Source organism: Symphalangus syndactylus, chromosome 8, assembly GCF_028878055.3.
Source record: "Symphalangus syndactylus isolate Jambi chromosome 8, NHGRI_mSymSyn1-v2.1_pri, whole genome shotgun sequence".
Taxonomy (NCBI): Eukaryota; Metazoa; Chordata; class Mammalia; order Primates; family Hylobatidae; genus Symphalangus; species Symphalangus syndactylus.
Genome location: NC_072430.2, coordinates 94,625,149 through 94,640,880, shown reverse-complemented (window position 1 = coordinate 94,640,880; position 15,732 = coordinate 94,625,149). Strand labels below are relative to the sequence as shown.

General features: G+C 39.7%; 1 protein-coding gene across 7 annotated transcripts in view; it reads left to right on the top strand.

Moving 5' to 3' along the window:
* Positions 1–15,732, top strand: part of NEMP2 (nuclear envelope integral membrane protein 2) — a 91,268-nt gene that overhangs the window by 17,490 nt on the left and 58,046 nt on the right. For 3 of the 7 annotated variants that reach the window (XM_055290041.2, XM_055290045.2, XM_055290046.2), the window contains exons 5-9: positions 362–455; positions 1,597–1,711; positions 3,617–3,842; positions 7,723–7,899; positions 8,962–11,382. In XM_055290041.2, the coding sequence (XP_055146016.1) occupies positions 362–455; positions 1,597–1,711; positions 3,617–3,842; positions 7,723–7,899; positions 8,962–9,085 (736 nt within the window). In that variant the 3' untranslated portion in view covers positions 9,086–11,382. Of the gene's footprint in view, positions 1–361; positions 456–1,596; positions 1,712–3,616; positions 3,843–7,722; positions 7,900–8,961; positions 11,383–15,732 lie in introns of those variants that run through there. The other 4 variants (XR_010122188.1, XR_008659606.2, XM_055290044.2 and 1 more) reach the window with 2 other exon arrangements.

The following is a 15,732-nucleotide window of genomic DNA, read 5'->3' as shown; positions in this document are numbered from 1 at the left end:
TTAATCCTCCAGTGGGCAGATACTGACTTAGGGAAGATTTTTTTAACTTTTTGGTGCCTTAATTTTCTCCTTTCTAAAACCTGGACAAGTGCCTGCTACATGATAGGTGTTCAGTAATTATTGTCCGATCAGATCCTGAATATGAAAAATAACTCATTCTGTTTTGAGTTAGTGGCAAGCAACTTACCATAAATTTCAAGTACCCATTTTTTTTTTTAAGAGTATAGGATGTAATGAGAGCTGCCATCTGAGTTTTTTGTTCTTAGTATTATTTATGACTGATGTTGCCAGGTTAAACATGTTTTTCATACTCAAAGTGCTGTTTGGCATTTAAATGGCTTTTATCTGCTTATCTTGACAGAAGCCCTACTTTCTATTACTCCTCGGGAACTGTGCTAGGTGTTCTAATGACATTAGTCTTTGTCTTGCTGTTGGTGAAAAGATTCATTCCGAAGGTAGGCATACTATGTGAAAATGAGTAAAAAAGGGAAATCATGATCTTACAGACATGAAAAATTGATCAAAATTAATTCACATTATGATAGGTTCTAATTTAAACTATGTTTCTTCATTATGTAAACTGGCTCTAAAATGTATCTTTTTCTGGAGTTCCTGATTTTATTTATTACTATATGTAGCCTTAGCTGAGTATTAAGTTTTCATGATACTTTTTTTGAGACCCCTTTGCTTTCTCAGTAATGTGTTTTTCTTGAGTGATAGGAAGCTATTTCTATATTGAGTGAAAATTTCTATTATCTTTATAGAGCTGGGAATCTCACGATGCTGAACCACTGGGGCCTTGAATAACAGCACTGCTACATCTGGGAATTTCTTTATTATTATTAGTTCCCCAGCCCACCTTAATTTTTTTTTTTTTTTTTTTTTTGAGACATGGTCTTGCTCTGTTGCCCAGGCTGGAATTTAGTGGCATGATCTCGGCTCACTGCAACCTCTGCCTCCTGGGTTCAAGTGATCCTCCCGCCTCAGCCTGCCCAGTAGCTGGGACTACAGGCACACACCACCATGCCCAGCTAATTTTTGTATTTTTTGTAGAGACAGGATTTCACCATGTTGCCCGGGCTGGTCTTGAACTCCTGAGCTCCAGCGATCTGCCTGCCTTGGCCTCCCAAAGTGCTGCAAATACAGGCATGAGCCACCGTGCCCGGGCACACCTTCAATAAAATAACACACTGAACTTAGTTGAGGATAAATAAATAATTCATGATGGTGGTGTTGCAGTTACACTGATTAACGTTTGTAACAGCAGCATTATTTTAAGATAAATTTATTCTTTATAACAGTGCTTATAACTCTAACTTCAGTGTACATGCAAGCCACATGGGACTCTTGTTGAAATGCGCGTTCTGGTTTAGCAGTCTGCAGTGGGGCCTAGGACTCTGCCATCCCAGCAAGCTCCATGTGATGTCGATGTTGCTGATTTGTGGACCACACCTTAAGACCCTAGGGAGTTTCTTAAATTGACTTCAAATCATTTTGATGTAGGAGTTTCTAATACAAAAGGTTTATGTGTTTGCTTTTATTTTTATGAGAGTGAATGAACCAAAAAATGTGTCATTTATTTTCTTCCACACACAGTATAGCACCTTTTGGGCTCTAATGGTTGGTTGTTGGTTTGCCTCAGTTTATATTGTATGCCAGTTGATGGAAGATCTGAAGTGGCTGTGGTATGAGAACAGGATATATGTATTAGGTAGGTAAATAGAAAAAACAGTATGCTCTGTGATTGGTAAAACTGAGATGTACAACTAGAGGCCTTCTTTCTTTTTTTTTTTTTTTTTTTTTTGAGACGGAGTCTTGCTCTGTCGCCCAGGCTGGAGTGCAGTGGCGCAGTCTCGGCTCACTGCAAGCTCCGCCTCCCGGGTTCACGCCATTCTCCTGCCTCAGCCTCTCCGAGTAGCTGGGACTACAGGCGCCCGCCACTACGCCCGGCTAATTTTTTTGTATTTTTTTTTAGTAGAGACGGGGTTTCACCGTGGTCTCGATCTCCTGACCTCGTGATCCGCCCGCCTCGGCCTCCCTAAGTGCTGGGATTACAAGCGTGAGCCACCGTGCCCGGCCAGAGGCCTTCTTTTGATAGATGTTTCTCTCCAACGTCTAAATTTTCATTTTGAACTAAGGAAAGGTGCTACTAAAAATAATATTTTGTTCATCTTATTCCCATTGTTGTTGATTTCAGTTCATTTAGATCTCATTTTAGATGATTTCCCTATGACATGTTTCTTAGTTTTCTGTAGTAATGATCAAAAGAGGAAAAAAAAGTGTTTGTCTCTTTTGAATGCACATGCTTCTGAATTGTGGTTAAGCTCTAACCACATCTAACTGGTAATGTAAAAGCTTCTCTGAAAAGTGGCTGTTTCTTTCTTTCCCTTAAGTATTCATTAGGAAAGGTGAGAAATCCTAACTATAAATTACTGATGAAAACTTGACTTTTCAGAAACACAGAGGCTAAGAAACCATTTATTTTCCTTGTTTTACGTTACAAAATAAATATTTTTATTGTTTATTTTAACTAGAAAATAATGGACAATGAGAGAATCAATTTTCTCCTAACCTTTAGCACCAAATTTCTCACATAAGTTCACTTCCCTCAAAACAAAAGCAATTAAGTTTTTTGTTTTACTTGAAAATTATATATTTTTAGCTTGTTCTTCTTTTTTGTGCTACTTTTAAATTACCAGTATCATGGTATGCTCCCCTGAATACTGCACTATTCATCTCTAAAAAACAAGAGCCTTTTCCTATATAATCAGTTAATTATTATCCGAAAAATAATTATATAAAATAATCTATTACCCAGGCCATGATAAAATTTCCCATTCTTGATGGCTTATATAAACTAGGATATGGTCCAGAACCACATTTAGTATCTGTTTTGTCCTGTAAACTGCTTTTAATCCGTAGCAGTTCTTTTTTCATCATAGTATTATGCTAAAGAAACCAAGCTTGTCCTATAGAATGTTCACCTTCTAGATTTATCTGATGACCCCTTTATGGTAGAATTTAACATATTCTTCTCTTCTGTGTATTTTCTGTAAACTGGAAATTAGACCTCAAGGCTTGGTTAGATATAAATTAAACACTTAAGATAGAATACCTAAGAGGTGATGGGCACTTCACCTTGGATCATACCCAGAGACACAGAATAGCTTATAGTCTCACCATCGTAATGATGAGACTGAACATTGGATTCAGAGGGTGACTCCCTCCACTGTAAAACTACCTTTTCCTTTTATGACAAGGTAAAAATAAAAAATAAGGTTTGTAGCCGATGGTGACATACAACTATGACTTCTTCCTGACCAAAGTAACCATGATAACATTTTAGTCCAGCGTGGGTGCTGGACTAAAACACAGACATACTTAGGTATCATCATAATAATGAGTGTACATCCCAAATTATTGCGAAAGTCAGCCTAGTATCTCATATGGAAGGAGTAACACCCTATGTGCATTTTTCAACCTTACTTTATGGGGTAAAAAACACAAAAATTAAGGTTCTCTAATAGTTCTTACCTTTAAGTCAAGGCTCTGCCAGGTTTTTCACATAATGTCTCAAATTCAAATTTATATTATTTTACCTCTTCCACTTTTCCAGGCTATGTCTTGATAGTTGGATTTTTCAGCTTTGTTGTTTGTTACAAGCATGGGCCCCTTGCAGACGACAGGAGCAGAAGTCTTCTGATGTGGATGCTGAGATTCCTCTCCCTGGTTCTGGTCTATGCTGGTGTGGCCATGCCTCAGTTTGCCTATGCAGCCATAATCCTCCTCATGTCCTCCTGGAGTCTGCACTACCCACTGAGAGCATTCAGTTATATGAGGTGGTATGTATCATTTTTTCCCCCGGCAAATTTGACATTTTGAGCTCTGGTTTTATTATTTGGGAGAGTTTTTGCACACATCATGTTAATCTCATAATTACATTTGATCTGGAGATTTCATTCTGAGCAAGATTGGGGGTGTAGGGGAAGAGAGCTCCAAGCATCTGATCCCATCTTCATGCCTAGTCTTCATTAATCGTTCAGAGCTGTACCACCAATTACCAGGTAATTAGAGCTCACTCAGAATTCACTAGAGTCAGTGGCAGAAGTACTTGGACTCTGGGTTACCTAAAATATCTTCTTTTATTCAACATTTTCTTTAATTAGAGTCAAAGACCGCTTTAGTGGTATCAGCTGTGCTTATGAGATACGAATTAGGAAACAGAAATGAATCATAAATGATTGAAAGGTATTATTTGTATTTAGGACTTTCTTTTCTCTTAGGTTTTAAGTTAAGGCTTATGACCTTTGAAGTATAAAAAGAAAAATGAAGTAACCTCTATTGTGACAGTTTTGTTATGTTTCTCCTCAGTCATTGAGTCTGAGCAGCTGTTTTCACGTCAGGTGCACAGATAGAGATGGTTCTTGCTCTTGAGGTATACTTGCTAGACATAGGCATGCATTTCTATCTCTTTTAAGTATTAAAATGGAGACTTGCCCAGGAACCAAGGGTATATAGAGAAAGCCAGGAGAGCTTTCCTGGAGGAGATATTACTACACTGAATCTTAAAGAATGAATAAAAATAACCAGATGAATAAACGTGGAGGGCTTTCCTGATGGAGAGAAAGCCCAGTTTGGTACCATCAGGAGGTAGGCAGTGCTGTCAGTGCAGCAAGCAAGGTGGGCATGGGCCAGATGCATGGCAGCCATGCTAAGCAATCTAGTCCAGTCCTGTACACAGTGGGGTTTAACCATGAGACATTTTAGTTGGTCCACTCTGACTGCTGCCTCTACAGCAGTTATCAAACCAGTTGCTTAGGACCCAGGCAGATACTATGGTGAGTGAGGCTGAGCCAGGGGTAAGGCAGCAGTAACCAGGAGGACTGTGGGAAACTCCGCAAAGCAACCTCATTGAAAACGGGGCTGTTACCACTCAGCTTGAGCTGATTGCTCTCGTGTGGGAATACAAGTCCTGTATTGCCAGATCTGCTGGTTTTCTAGAAAAATTGGAAATGGGAATTACGATTAGAATGTGAAATCTCAGGATTTTTAAATGTTGGCATTTAAAAATAAAAATTAAAAATAAAAAGACATTGAACAAACAAAAAATCACACCAGAGACCATAAATACTCATTGGCCGGTGGGATGTGGCCCATCTGTCTTCTGGCACAGCAGGTGGATATAAAGGGGAGGCCCCTGTGGCAGAAGAACAGTTATCAGACATCACAGTGGTCCAGGTGAGAGATGATGAGGCCCTAGGGTAGGACCGTGAGACCAAGGCTAGAAGAGGGAGTGAATAAATGTTCAAGAGGTAAAATTGGCTGTGAGGAAGGACACTATGGTGACTGGTAGTTTATGGAACTGGTGACTGTGTGTGTGTGTGGCAATATCACAGGGTTAAAAATTGTACCATTGACAGGACAGGGAGCCCACACAGAAGATGCTGGTGGGGCTGAAAGGCAGCAGGGCAGGGTTGGAGGGTTGATGCTGACTGGGTCTCTCTTTGCCCCATCTGCCCGAGGCAGACAGTGACTCAGAACACGAGAGGTCTTTCAGTGAGGCTGGTCCCCCAATATCTTCCAGGTCCCTGGCCCTTTGCCAGGCTTGTGGCCTGAGGAACTCAGGATGAGTTCCTTCTTCCTTCCCTTTAACCACCCAGCTCCCTGCCAAGAGCAAAGTGTGTTCTGCACAATGGTTCTATAATAATCAAAATGTACTATAACTTCAACTTAAAATTTTGCTAGTGAATAATTATATAAAGAACTAGGGAACGAAACAGGAACTTATAGGTTAAATAACACACCAGAGAAATAATACCTTGATTTTGTATAGTACTTTCTAGTTGCAAAGAGCTGTTTACTTATATTTTAAGAGTATATGGTAACTACTCCTTTGATTATCCTTATTGAACACCTAGTATAGGCCACTTACAGTGCTAAGAACCCTACACAAAATATCTCATTTAACCTGTACAGTGACCTATGAAGTAGATGAGGGAGATATTATTGCTTTCATTTTTAGTATTTTTTTCATATGAGCAAAGTGAGGCTCTGAACTGTTAAGGAATTCCCCAAGTTCATATAGTGAATAAACCTCAAAGCCAGGACTGTGTCCAGGTCTTCTGGCTCAGCATCCAGGGTTTTTCCTTCAGGGAAACCAAGCACAGGTATTCAGAAAAGCAGAAGGAAATTATATCACTGTTTCCTTGATCTAGCTCAGCAAGTATAAGATCTTTAAAAGATAATAGATTTATTCAGTCCCAACCCTCAAGAAAAAATATATATATATTTAAATATATATTATATAAATATAATATCCTAATAATTGTGATGCTCATTTATATTTGGAAATCTCTGGTTAAATTTAAAACCACCCCAAAATATTTTTAAAAACTCATTATAAATAAAACAAATGTTTTAGGCTGGGCACAGTGGTTCATGCCTGTAATCCCAGCAGTTTGGGAGGCCGAGGTGGATGGATCACGAGGTCAAGAGTTTGAGACCAGCCTGATCAACACGGTGAAACCCTGTCTCTACTAAAAAATACAAAAATTAGCTGGGCGTGGTGGCATGCGTCTATAATCCCAGCTACTCAGGAGGGTGAGGCAGGAGAATTGCTTGAATCCCAGAGGCGGAGGTTGCAGTGAGCTGAGATCGCGCCACGGCACTCCAGCCTGGGCGACAGAGCGAGACTCCGTCTCAAAAAAAAAAAAATTAAATTAAAAAATAAATAAAACAAATGTTTTAAAAATCTTATTATTGTTACTATTTTTATGAGATTCTTAGATTCCTAAATTTTTATGAGATTTAGGATTTTCTTGGTTGGAAAAAGAAAGTTCTAATCATGATCCACTCGTCAGGTAATAAAGGAAAAATTACTATAAATTTTGTACAATATTTGCTCTTTCTCTCTAGGATTAGTCAGAATCACCACCACTAGGTGGAAGTGATATCCCACAAATCCTCCCAGGTTCTTGATGTGGAGAGTAAATGGTCAATGTTCTAGAGGGTCTGCATAAAAGGACATCTCAAAAGCTTGCTTCTATTAGTGCCCAAGAAAATCAACAGGCCAAGCATAAAAAAAAAAAAAAACAAGCTTTTAATTGCCTCTGTGATTAGAAATCACCGAGGAAGAAAAATACAATTAACATCTGTATCAGAAATTGATTCTCAAATGCCTTAGGACATTATTTATGATAGTCCAAGAAATGGAGAAATACACTATTAGGCCCAAACTACATGTTCTCTATACCTCAGTCACGATAAAAGCAATAAAAAAGTATAGATATGATATAGAGGAAGTTAAGAGGTATTATTACTGTTACCATCTAAGAAATGTATTTTTGTAAATTTTTTTTTTTTTTTTTTTTTTTTTTTTTGAGACGGAGTCTCCCTCTGTTGCCCAGGCTAGAGTGCAGTGGCGCAGTCTCGGCTCACTGCAACCTCCTCCTCCCGGGTTCACACCATTCTCCTGCCTCAGCCTCCCGAGTAGCTGGGATTACAGGTGCCCACCTCCATGCTCGGCTAATTTTTTATAGTTTTAGTAGAGACAGGGTTTCACCGTGTTAGCCAGGATCGTCTCAATCCCTGACCTTGTGATCCGCCTGCCTAGGCCTCCCAAAGTGCTTGGATTACAAGCGTTAGCCACCGCGCCAGGCCTGTTTTTGTAAATCTTAAGGATTGAATTAGGCAGTAATCCTGCAACCACATGCCATATTTTAGGAAAATGAAGCAGTGGTTTACATCAAAAGAGCTGGTGGTGAAGTATCTTACAGAAGACGAGTACAGGGAGCAAGCTGATGCTGAAACGAACAGCGCTCTGGAGGAGCTACGCCGGGCCTGCCGAAAACCCGACTTCCCCTCGTGGTTGGTCGTCTCCAGACTCCACACCCCTAGCAAGTAAGTCCCGCTCTGCTGCTCGGACCATAGTTTAGTTCAGAATGACTTTAAAAATAGTATGATGGTTTGGTACAGGCACTTCAGGGAAGAAATAGACTATTTCCCTGGATAACAGATGATGTGGAAGTTGTCAGAGGTTCCTTTTCTCAGTACTGTGACTGCACAGTGGAACTGCTGATGTCAGAATAAATATTTATCTGATGTTTTATAGGGAAGGCTATAAAGATAACATCCCTATGCAAAGGGAAGGTGGAATAGGATGCGTGACCTGCTTCTCATCCTATTGGTGGGGAAAGTCTTTTTTGTTTTGTTTTGTTTGGTTTGGTTTGGTTTTAGACGGAGTCTTTCTCTGTCACCCAGGCTGGAGTGCAATGGTGCGATCTCAGCTCACTGCAACCTCCGCCTCCCAGGTTCAAGTGATTCTCCTGCCTCAGCCATCTGAGTAGCTGGGATTACAAGGTGCAGGCGCCACCATGCCCAGCTAATTTTTGTATTTTCAGTAGAGATGGGGTTTCAACATGTTGGTCAGGCTGGTCTCTAACTCCTGACCTCGTGATCTGCCTGCCTTGGCCTACCAAAGTGCTGGGATTACAGGCATGAGCCACCGCACCCAGCTGGAAAATCATTTTTAAAGTTCACTAAGAAAGACGTCTGTCCCAACATTTTTCCTTATTGCTTTCTCTTCCTCATAACTTTATCCAAATAACAGTGCCCTCAAATTAAAGATGGAAGGGGGAAAGTATTTGATGCAAAATAATGAATAATAATAAATTCAAACTAATAAAAAATAGAGACAAGGAAGAATTAGAAAACAGGAGTGAGTACATTTGGCTTATTTAGTGCTTATACATCTGCCCTAATTCTCTGCCCTTTCCATGAATAGCTGTCTTTAGAGGGATCACATAAGCCATTCCCATTTTTACACCTACTGTGTAAATGCCAACCTGTATTGATGCAAAGTCAAATTTAATTAAAGGGGATAAATATCAAGGGAACATGTTATCTTTCAAATAAACCTTCCTGAGATAACATTAACTTTATTTAAAACAAAAAACTTATTAGATTTGCAGACTTTGTTCTTGGAGGAAGCCACTTGTCACCTGAAGAAATCAGTGTGCATGAAGAGCAGTATGGCCTTGGGGGTGCCTTCTTGGAAGAGCAGCTCTTTAACCCGAGTACTGCCTGACATGCGACCTTCAAGTTGACTTCGTTCTGGACAAGGAAGTGGGCAAAGGGCAGGGATTCTATTAAAGTTAGGCAGAACTGTTCTAGCGAACAGTGGCAAAAACATTTGCTGTGGAGAAAAACAAGTCATTCTGGAAAGGAAAACCAACCGATTTTGAAGATAACTTAGCTTTCTTGGTGAGTTCTGCTACTTATTGTACTGTAGGTGGATACCAAAATTCTGTGACAGCCACTACCACTTTCCTTGAATGAATGCTTTCATTAGGAACAGGGGAATGGCGTTGTTCTTCAAGGGGCTAGTAAGCATGAACAGGTGCTTTGTCGACACTAGGGCACTAAATCCGCTCTTAATCCCCTGAACCTGTGTCAGAAGACGCTGTAATACGCTTCCTATATTTCATCAGTATAAGTCCTTAAAGAGACCTGAGACATGCTGGACCAGTGTTTTCCAAAGTACAGCTCACAGGCTACTACCAATTGTTGGTCAAAAAAGGTATTCTGAGGTCAACTAAGATTGATATAAAGTTAAACTAATGTATTTCAGTACCTCTCGGAGGCATTCATAATGCTTATGTGCACTGTGAATCTCCCAAAGGGGAGAAATTGTGTGCTGCAGTTTCTCGCTTAATTTGACCACAGAACTCTTTTTCATGAGATTAATATTCCTTGGAACACATGTTTGGAAAATGCTACTGGTGGTGGAACTGAGCTCTGGAGAGGTTAAATAACTTGTGCAAGACCACACTGAGATGCAGCACTGGTAGAAATCCAGCCCTGATGTATCCTTTGACTCAGGTAGGCAAGATCTTCAGGTGCAAGCTTAGGAGCCATCTCCCTACAGCCATGGGCCTCACAATGTTGGTGGCTTTACTTTTTATTTTTCAATAATGGCCGACTCACTATTTAACTGTGATAAAGGGAAATGTTTCTTAAGACATTTTAAAGATTTTATACATACATAAGATTTTTATATACATACGTAAGGATTAGATACTATGATTACTTTTTTGTATTTTGAAATTGAAGGCACTTAAGCTGTTGTGACATTTTGAATTGACTGATCCATTTAAAAAATTGTTTAGCTATAGGTGTTTGTAACAATTTCTTAAAAAATGATTTTTTTTCTTGATTCATGGTATTAAACTCCAGAGTGAAATGAGGGGCTATGAGCTTTGACCCTGAGGAAAGAAGGCCAAACATAGATCTGAGGAAAGATTTGAACATGGCAAGACAATCTCAGGGTTAAGATGTTGCTAAGTTTATTCTGAGAATCAAAATCAGGCTTTTTTTCCTGTGATGGGATCATAAAAATAATCTTTTTATCAGGACAAGGGTTATGGGGGAAGGATAGACAGAATTTTGGCACTGCTGCTTTCCTGAGCCAAATTTAGTAGTTTTTCTAAATCATGAAAAAAGAGCATGACTATCCATCTGGAACTTTCTAGATTGATTTTCAAATGATAGTTCCTCTTTGAAGTATTTACAGGTCTGTTTTTTGCCAGACATCTTTTCATACTGGGAACTTTTTTTTTTGTAATATCCACTAAAGTTAATCTGCCTTTATATAGACTTGGATTTTTAAAAAACCAAAGGATATATTTCCCATTCAGATTTATGGTAACTATTTTATGAGTAAACAGAAGTTTGAACATTTTTCTTATGGTTTAATCTGTTTTTTTAAATTATATTTATTGGTGATATAAATGTATCAGATGTATCAGTGCCTGTGCTCACCAAGTTCGTCTCCTAAGAGGCAGTTTGTGTGGTACAACATATGCGTATGAGTAAATAACACATGAACAATCTGCTGGGGCTGCCAGGTACATCCCAGCCAGGACAGCTGCTGGGCCAGGGGGAAGAGGTACTGCTGAGGGAAGGAAGCAGCTCTTCATGGGCAGCTAGCCAGGTGTAGCCATCACAATAAAAACAGCCAAAGAGAGAAGAACAACAGCAGTCCTTGAGGATATTGTTTTCCATGTTTATTTTTAGAGGAAATCATAGGTTTGTCAGTTTCTGCTTTGTGACTACTGTGAGAAGCTAAACCATTGGAAGCATTACTTGTGATATTTTTAGTGTATTTATGTTGTTTTCATTTGATTTGGGGGTGTATTATAGTACTGATCACAATTCTAATCCCCATCAAGCAATGTATAGATAACTCTTGTAAGAAATGTTTCTCTCCTTTCTTTCGTCCCTTCCCTTCTCTTTCTCCCTTACCTCCTCTCTCCTCTCCTCCTCCCTTTTTAAAGGCCTTTGAACAGTTTAAACGACCACTCAATAAAATGGCCCTGCCCTTCACAGGTGGTTGGAAGTTGGCTTTGTGTTTCACACACCATAGGTGTATAATTATGGAGACTGACAGATCCCTTTGTTATGTTATTGCTTATGCTTGGTGCCTACAAAAGCTTACTGTTGTTAGCAAGTTGGACTGTTTGACACCAGATGTGTGGGTGAGATATAGTGTAGGTGGCTATGCTTAAACAATCGTATCATTCAAGTGTTATTTTTAAAAGGTTTTAAAACACATTTTACATATCACAAAAAATGCTTTGTGAATTAGTTGTATGGCTTGCCAGTAATACCTAGGGCTGAATTACAGGGGAATGTCCATCTGACATGAAGGACAATATTTCAATTTATGACTTTTTAAAAAAATCTGGAAATTTCAGATATTCAGATTTTAAGAGGGTTTGGAATAGATGATAGATTACATAAAAATATCTAAATATGTGGAGGAATTAAGATCCTGAAATGATGTCAACTAAAGAAATGCTCTCTTACATTGTAAGAGAAATGATTGTTTCCCAGAGTGAGAGATGTACAATTTTATAAATTAGCTTTTCTTGTCCAACTGAAAGCAAGATAGTCAACATAATGGATGTGGAAGTTTGAAGACACCTGCGAGAAGACAGAGAGGTACTTTTAGGTGACAACAGGAGCAAGCTGCCTTCTGAGAGAGCTTGCTGGGTGGCATGACATTGAAGAGTGAACTATTTGGGTGTGACTGTTAGCCTTATTGACTCAGAACCCTGCTTTTTGTTATTGCACCATAAGACCTGTCTCGTTAGTCAATTCATATAGTTGGTACAGGTAGTGATTCACAACCAAAAATATAACTAGCATAAGAATAAAAACACTTGAATTGATATGACCAGCAGATTCTTTCTCAGAAGACAGATTTACAAGGGGTCAAATTATAATAAGGTGGCTACTTGGTGAACTGAAACAAAACAAAGGGAGCTTGTTATATAATTCACATGGTTAATGTCGTGAGGCCAAAGAGTTTGATGCAGATGCTACCCCCCACCCCAATGGGGCTAGCCTTGTTAATGGGATGAGATACCAGGTCTGTTGACAAAGACCACCCCTTCCTTTATGCAGGTCCTGCCAACTTTTTCCTCTCTGTGACTGCTGTTTTTCTAATCTTCATTATTGACCAACATCCCACCCCCTCTGATGGGCATATTTTTACTCAGATATGTTAAAATCTTTAGTCTTTCTCTGGCCTAGGAGTTGGATTATCTTTTAAAGGTAACTGTATTTTTTTTGTTATGATCCCTGAATGTGAAACCTTAATAGGTCACCAGAGATTTGAAATGAATACTATACTTATCTAATATAAATCTTGGAAGATGCAGTTAGTGGGTAGCTTCTCTTTATTATTTAAATAATTTGAGGCATCTGTTTTTTTAGATTTGGTCCTTTTTCCAAAAAAGACTGATTGAAAAGAGAAAGGGAAAGAATACCAACATTGACTAGAGATCCATCAGGCACTATATGAGGCACCTTCGATACCTCTTAATTTGCACCTCATGACCACTCTGTGATATGTTTTGGTATTTTCATTTTACAGATGAGGAAAGACCCAGAGAAGTAGGAGAAAGTTGCTGAAGGACACATATAGCTAAAGTGGTAGAATCAGAATTCAAGCCCCCATATGTCTGCTTCCAGGGCTCATATTCTACTTCCTTTATTACCATCTTTTTAAGAAAGTTAAGGAAATGACCCCATGGATAATGCATTCAAGAGGTGACTACATCTGCTGATGTTATGCACATACCAGTCATTTGTGCCCCGCAGCGACGGACACTGTAGTCTGTGGCTCTTGTCAGTGCTTCTCAGACTGTCTGGGGTGATGGACCAGTTTCTCTCTAGTTCATCACAAGTAATACTTTTGTAAGATACACTAAATTATTAGAAAAATGAAATAATCTTTAAAAGAAAAGACATACAGAATATGAGCACGATGATCATGTCATGACAATGTCAACTTGCCTTACATATTTTGAAATGTTCTAATTTCTATGTTGTCACATACCAGCAGTAGTTTGACAGCACACTTTGAGTAGCACTGGTCTACATGTTATTTTTCTAAGATGCCAGTGATCTTTTCAGGAAACAAAAAAAAATCCTGACCTTTTTCAAATGTAAGTTTACAATTTAAAACAATAGCATCCTACGCTGACTATTGGAGACAGTATGGTAAATAATTTGTTAAATGATTATAAAATTGTTTACTTTTGTTGACACCTCTAAGAAGAAAAAGAAAAATGAAAATTATGGAACTTATAACCTCTCTCAGCAGACTTTTGCACTTTATGGAATTGTCATCGTCATCATTTTTTTCCATCCTCTTCAACTTATGTTTTGCTTAATTTTATCTCAACTAACTCATATCCCCAACCACTTAATGTTTACAATGCATGTTGGAATGAATGCCTTACTGTACAGCTTACTAGATATAGGTAAATATATAAAGAATGGCACTGTAGATTGGGAGAATGGAATATGATTATAGATTTAAATGGCAATAAAATAATAGAACTAGACCCTGGTTGGGGAAATGAGACAGCACTCCTCCTGCCCCGGGCTCTTTGCTACACAACAATGGCAGTATTTATGGAGCACACACTGTGTGTCAGATAACTCATTTTAAACATCAACCTGTAACGTACCTATTGTAATCACTTCCGTTTTACGGAGGTGGGTCCTGAGGCCCAGAGATATTATATGTGTGTGTAAGTTCTCACTGGCAGAGCTGGGACTCAAATGCAAACAGCGTGACTCCAGAGCGCACACTCCTAACCCCAACATTGTAAGGTCCTTGGGTTGCCATCTAAAAACTGGGACTTTCCTGGAGCCACAGTGGGGGACAAGTGGTCCTATATTAGCTGCTTGAAGCAGATGGCAGCTGGTTGAGAGTTAGGTACACAGCTGGACTGGCACTTAGCTGGACTGGCTCACTTTCCCCCCCGTTAGACATCAGCAAGTTTCCAGTTACTCCCTTATAAGAAGCCACAGTTTGTCCTGGCATAATGTAAATTACTTTCTGAGATCTGACAAACCACTCCCCCTTTCACCCCTTTTCTGTCCCCACCTAGGCACCAGCCTCTCTCCCAACTGCTCCATGGTTTGGAATTCTTAAGCCAGATATTCTCAAGGCTTTGCTAAACAAGCCCAGGAGTGGTTTGGGGCTTCAGAAATAGCCTTTGTCTTGTCTCCATGCTCCAAAGGGCTGAAGAACTTCCAAATGGAAAATCACCTCTTTCTTCCCTACAGTCACTGTCAAAGCATACCCTCATTTTCACAGAATTAGCATAACTTTAAGCTCTAACCTCTCACACTGAAGCTGAGGAAACAGGCCCAGAGATCTCCCGAAGGGATCTCTTCCTGTATACCCGTGCTGTCCAGTGTGGTAGCCTTGAACCACGTGTGGCTATTTAAAATTAGAAACCTAATTAATTCCCCCAGAAAATTAGCCACATGTCAGTTGCTTAATAGCCACATATGGCTTATGGTTACCATACTGGACAGTGGAAATAGAGAACTTCCCATCTTCCCAGTAAGTCCTATCGGACAGTGCTATCCTACGATGCCATTGCCTAGGATACAGAGCTGTGGGTATGTCTACTTTCCCTTCCTGATTCCCATGGCCCTGGCCAGAGTCCCTACCAACCTCTGGGTTTCCTGTGCAGAGTTATCAGTCCAGCCAACTCACCTGCAGAGTATAAAGGGTCTGCTGTACCTACATTTCACAAAGCATCAGGAATTTGAAGGATTTCTAGGAATCTAGGAATATCTAGAAATCTAAATGGAAATACAACCACACACATACACATATCAGGCATGTATGGTAATGGTTCAGGCTGGGCTGCTTTATGGCTTCCTCTGCCACAACAGATGCAGGGAATGGCCTCCCTGCCTCCTGGGGTGGGGGAAGGTGCTAAGTGGACCAGTGCTTTGACATTAGGAAGATTTGAGTTTGAATCCTGGCTTTGTGACCTTGATATCATAACTTAAACTGTTAGCTTCAGAATTCTCTTGTTTAAAATGGGGATAGTGATAGGAACACCTCCAGTTTTTGTTACGGGCAAAATGATAATCTCATCAGCACACTACAAGCACCCAATATCCACGGATGTGGTTCCCTTTTCCTAGATTCCCTGCTGAACTCCAAATTGGCGGAGAGGAATATTGCCTAAGTAATGGTCTCAGTACCTCAGCAGTACTGGAAGGAACTGCCAATTAGAGGGAAGCTATTAGCCAACTATCCACTTCATGTGACCCATGGCAGGATTAATAAGCCAGTAAAGCAGGGTTGCTCTTCCTGTGAATTCCTTAACACTTTTCATGAGGTTTACTGCCTGC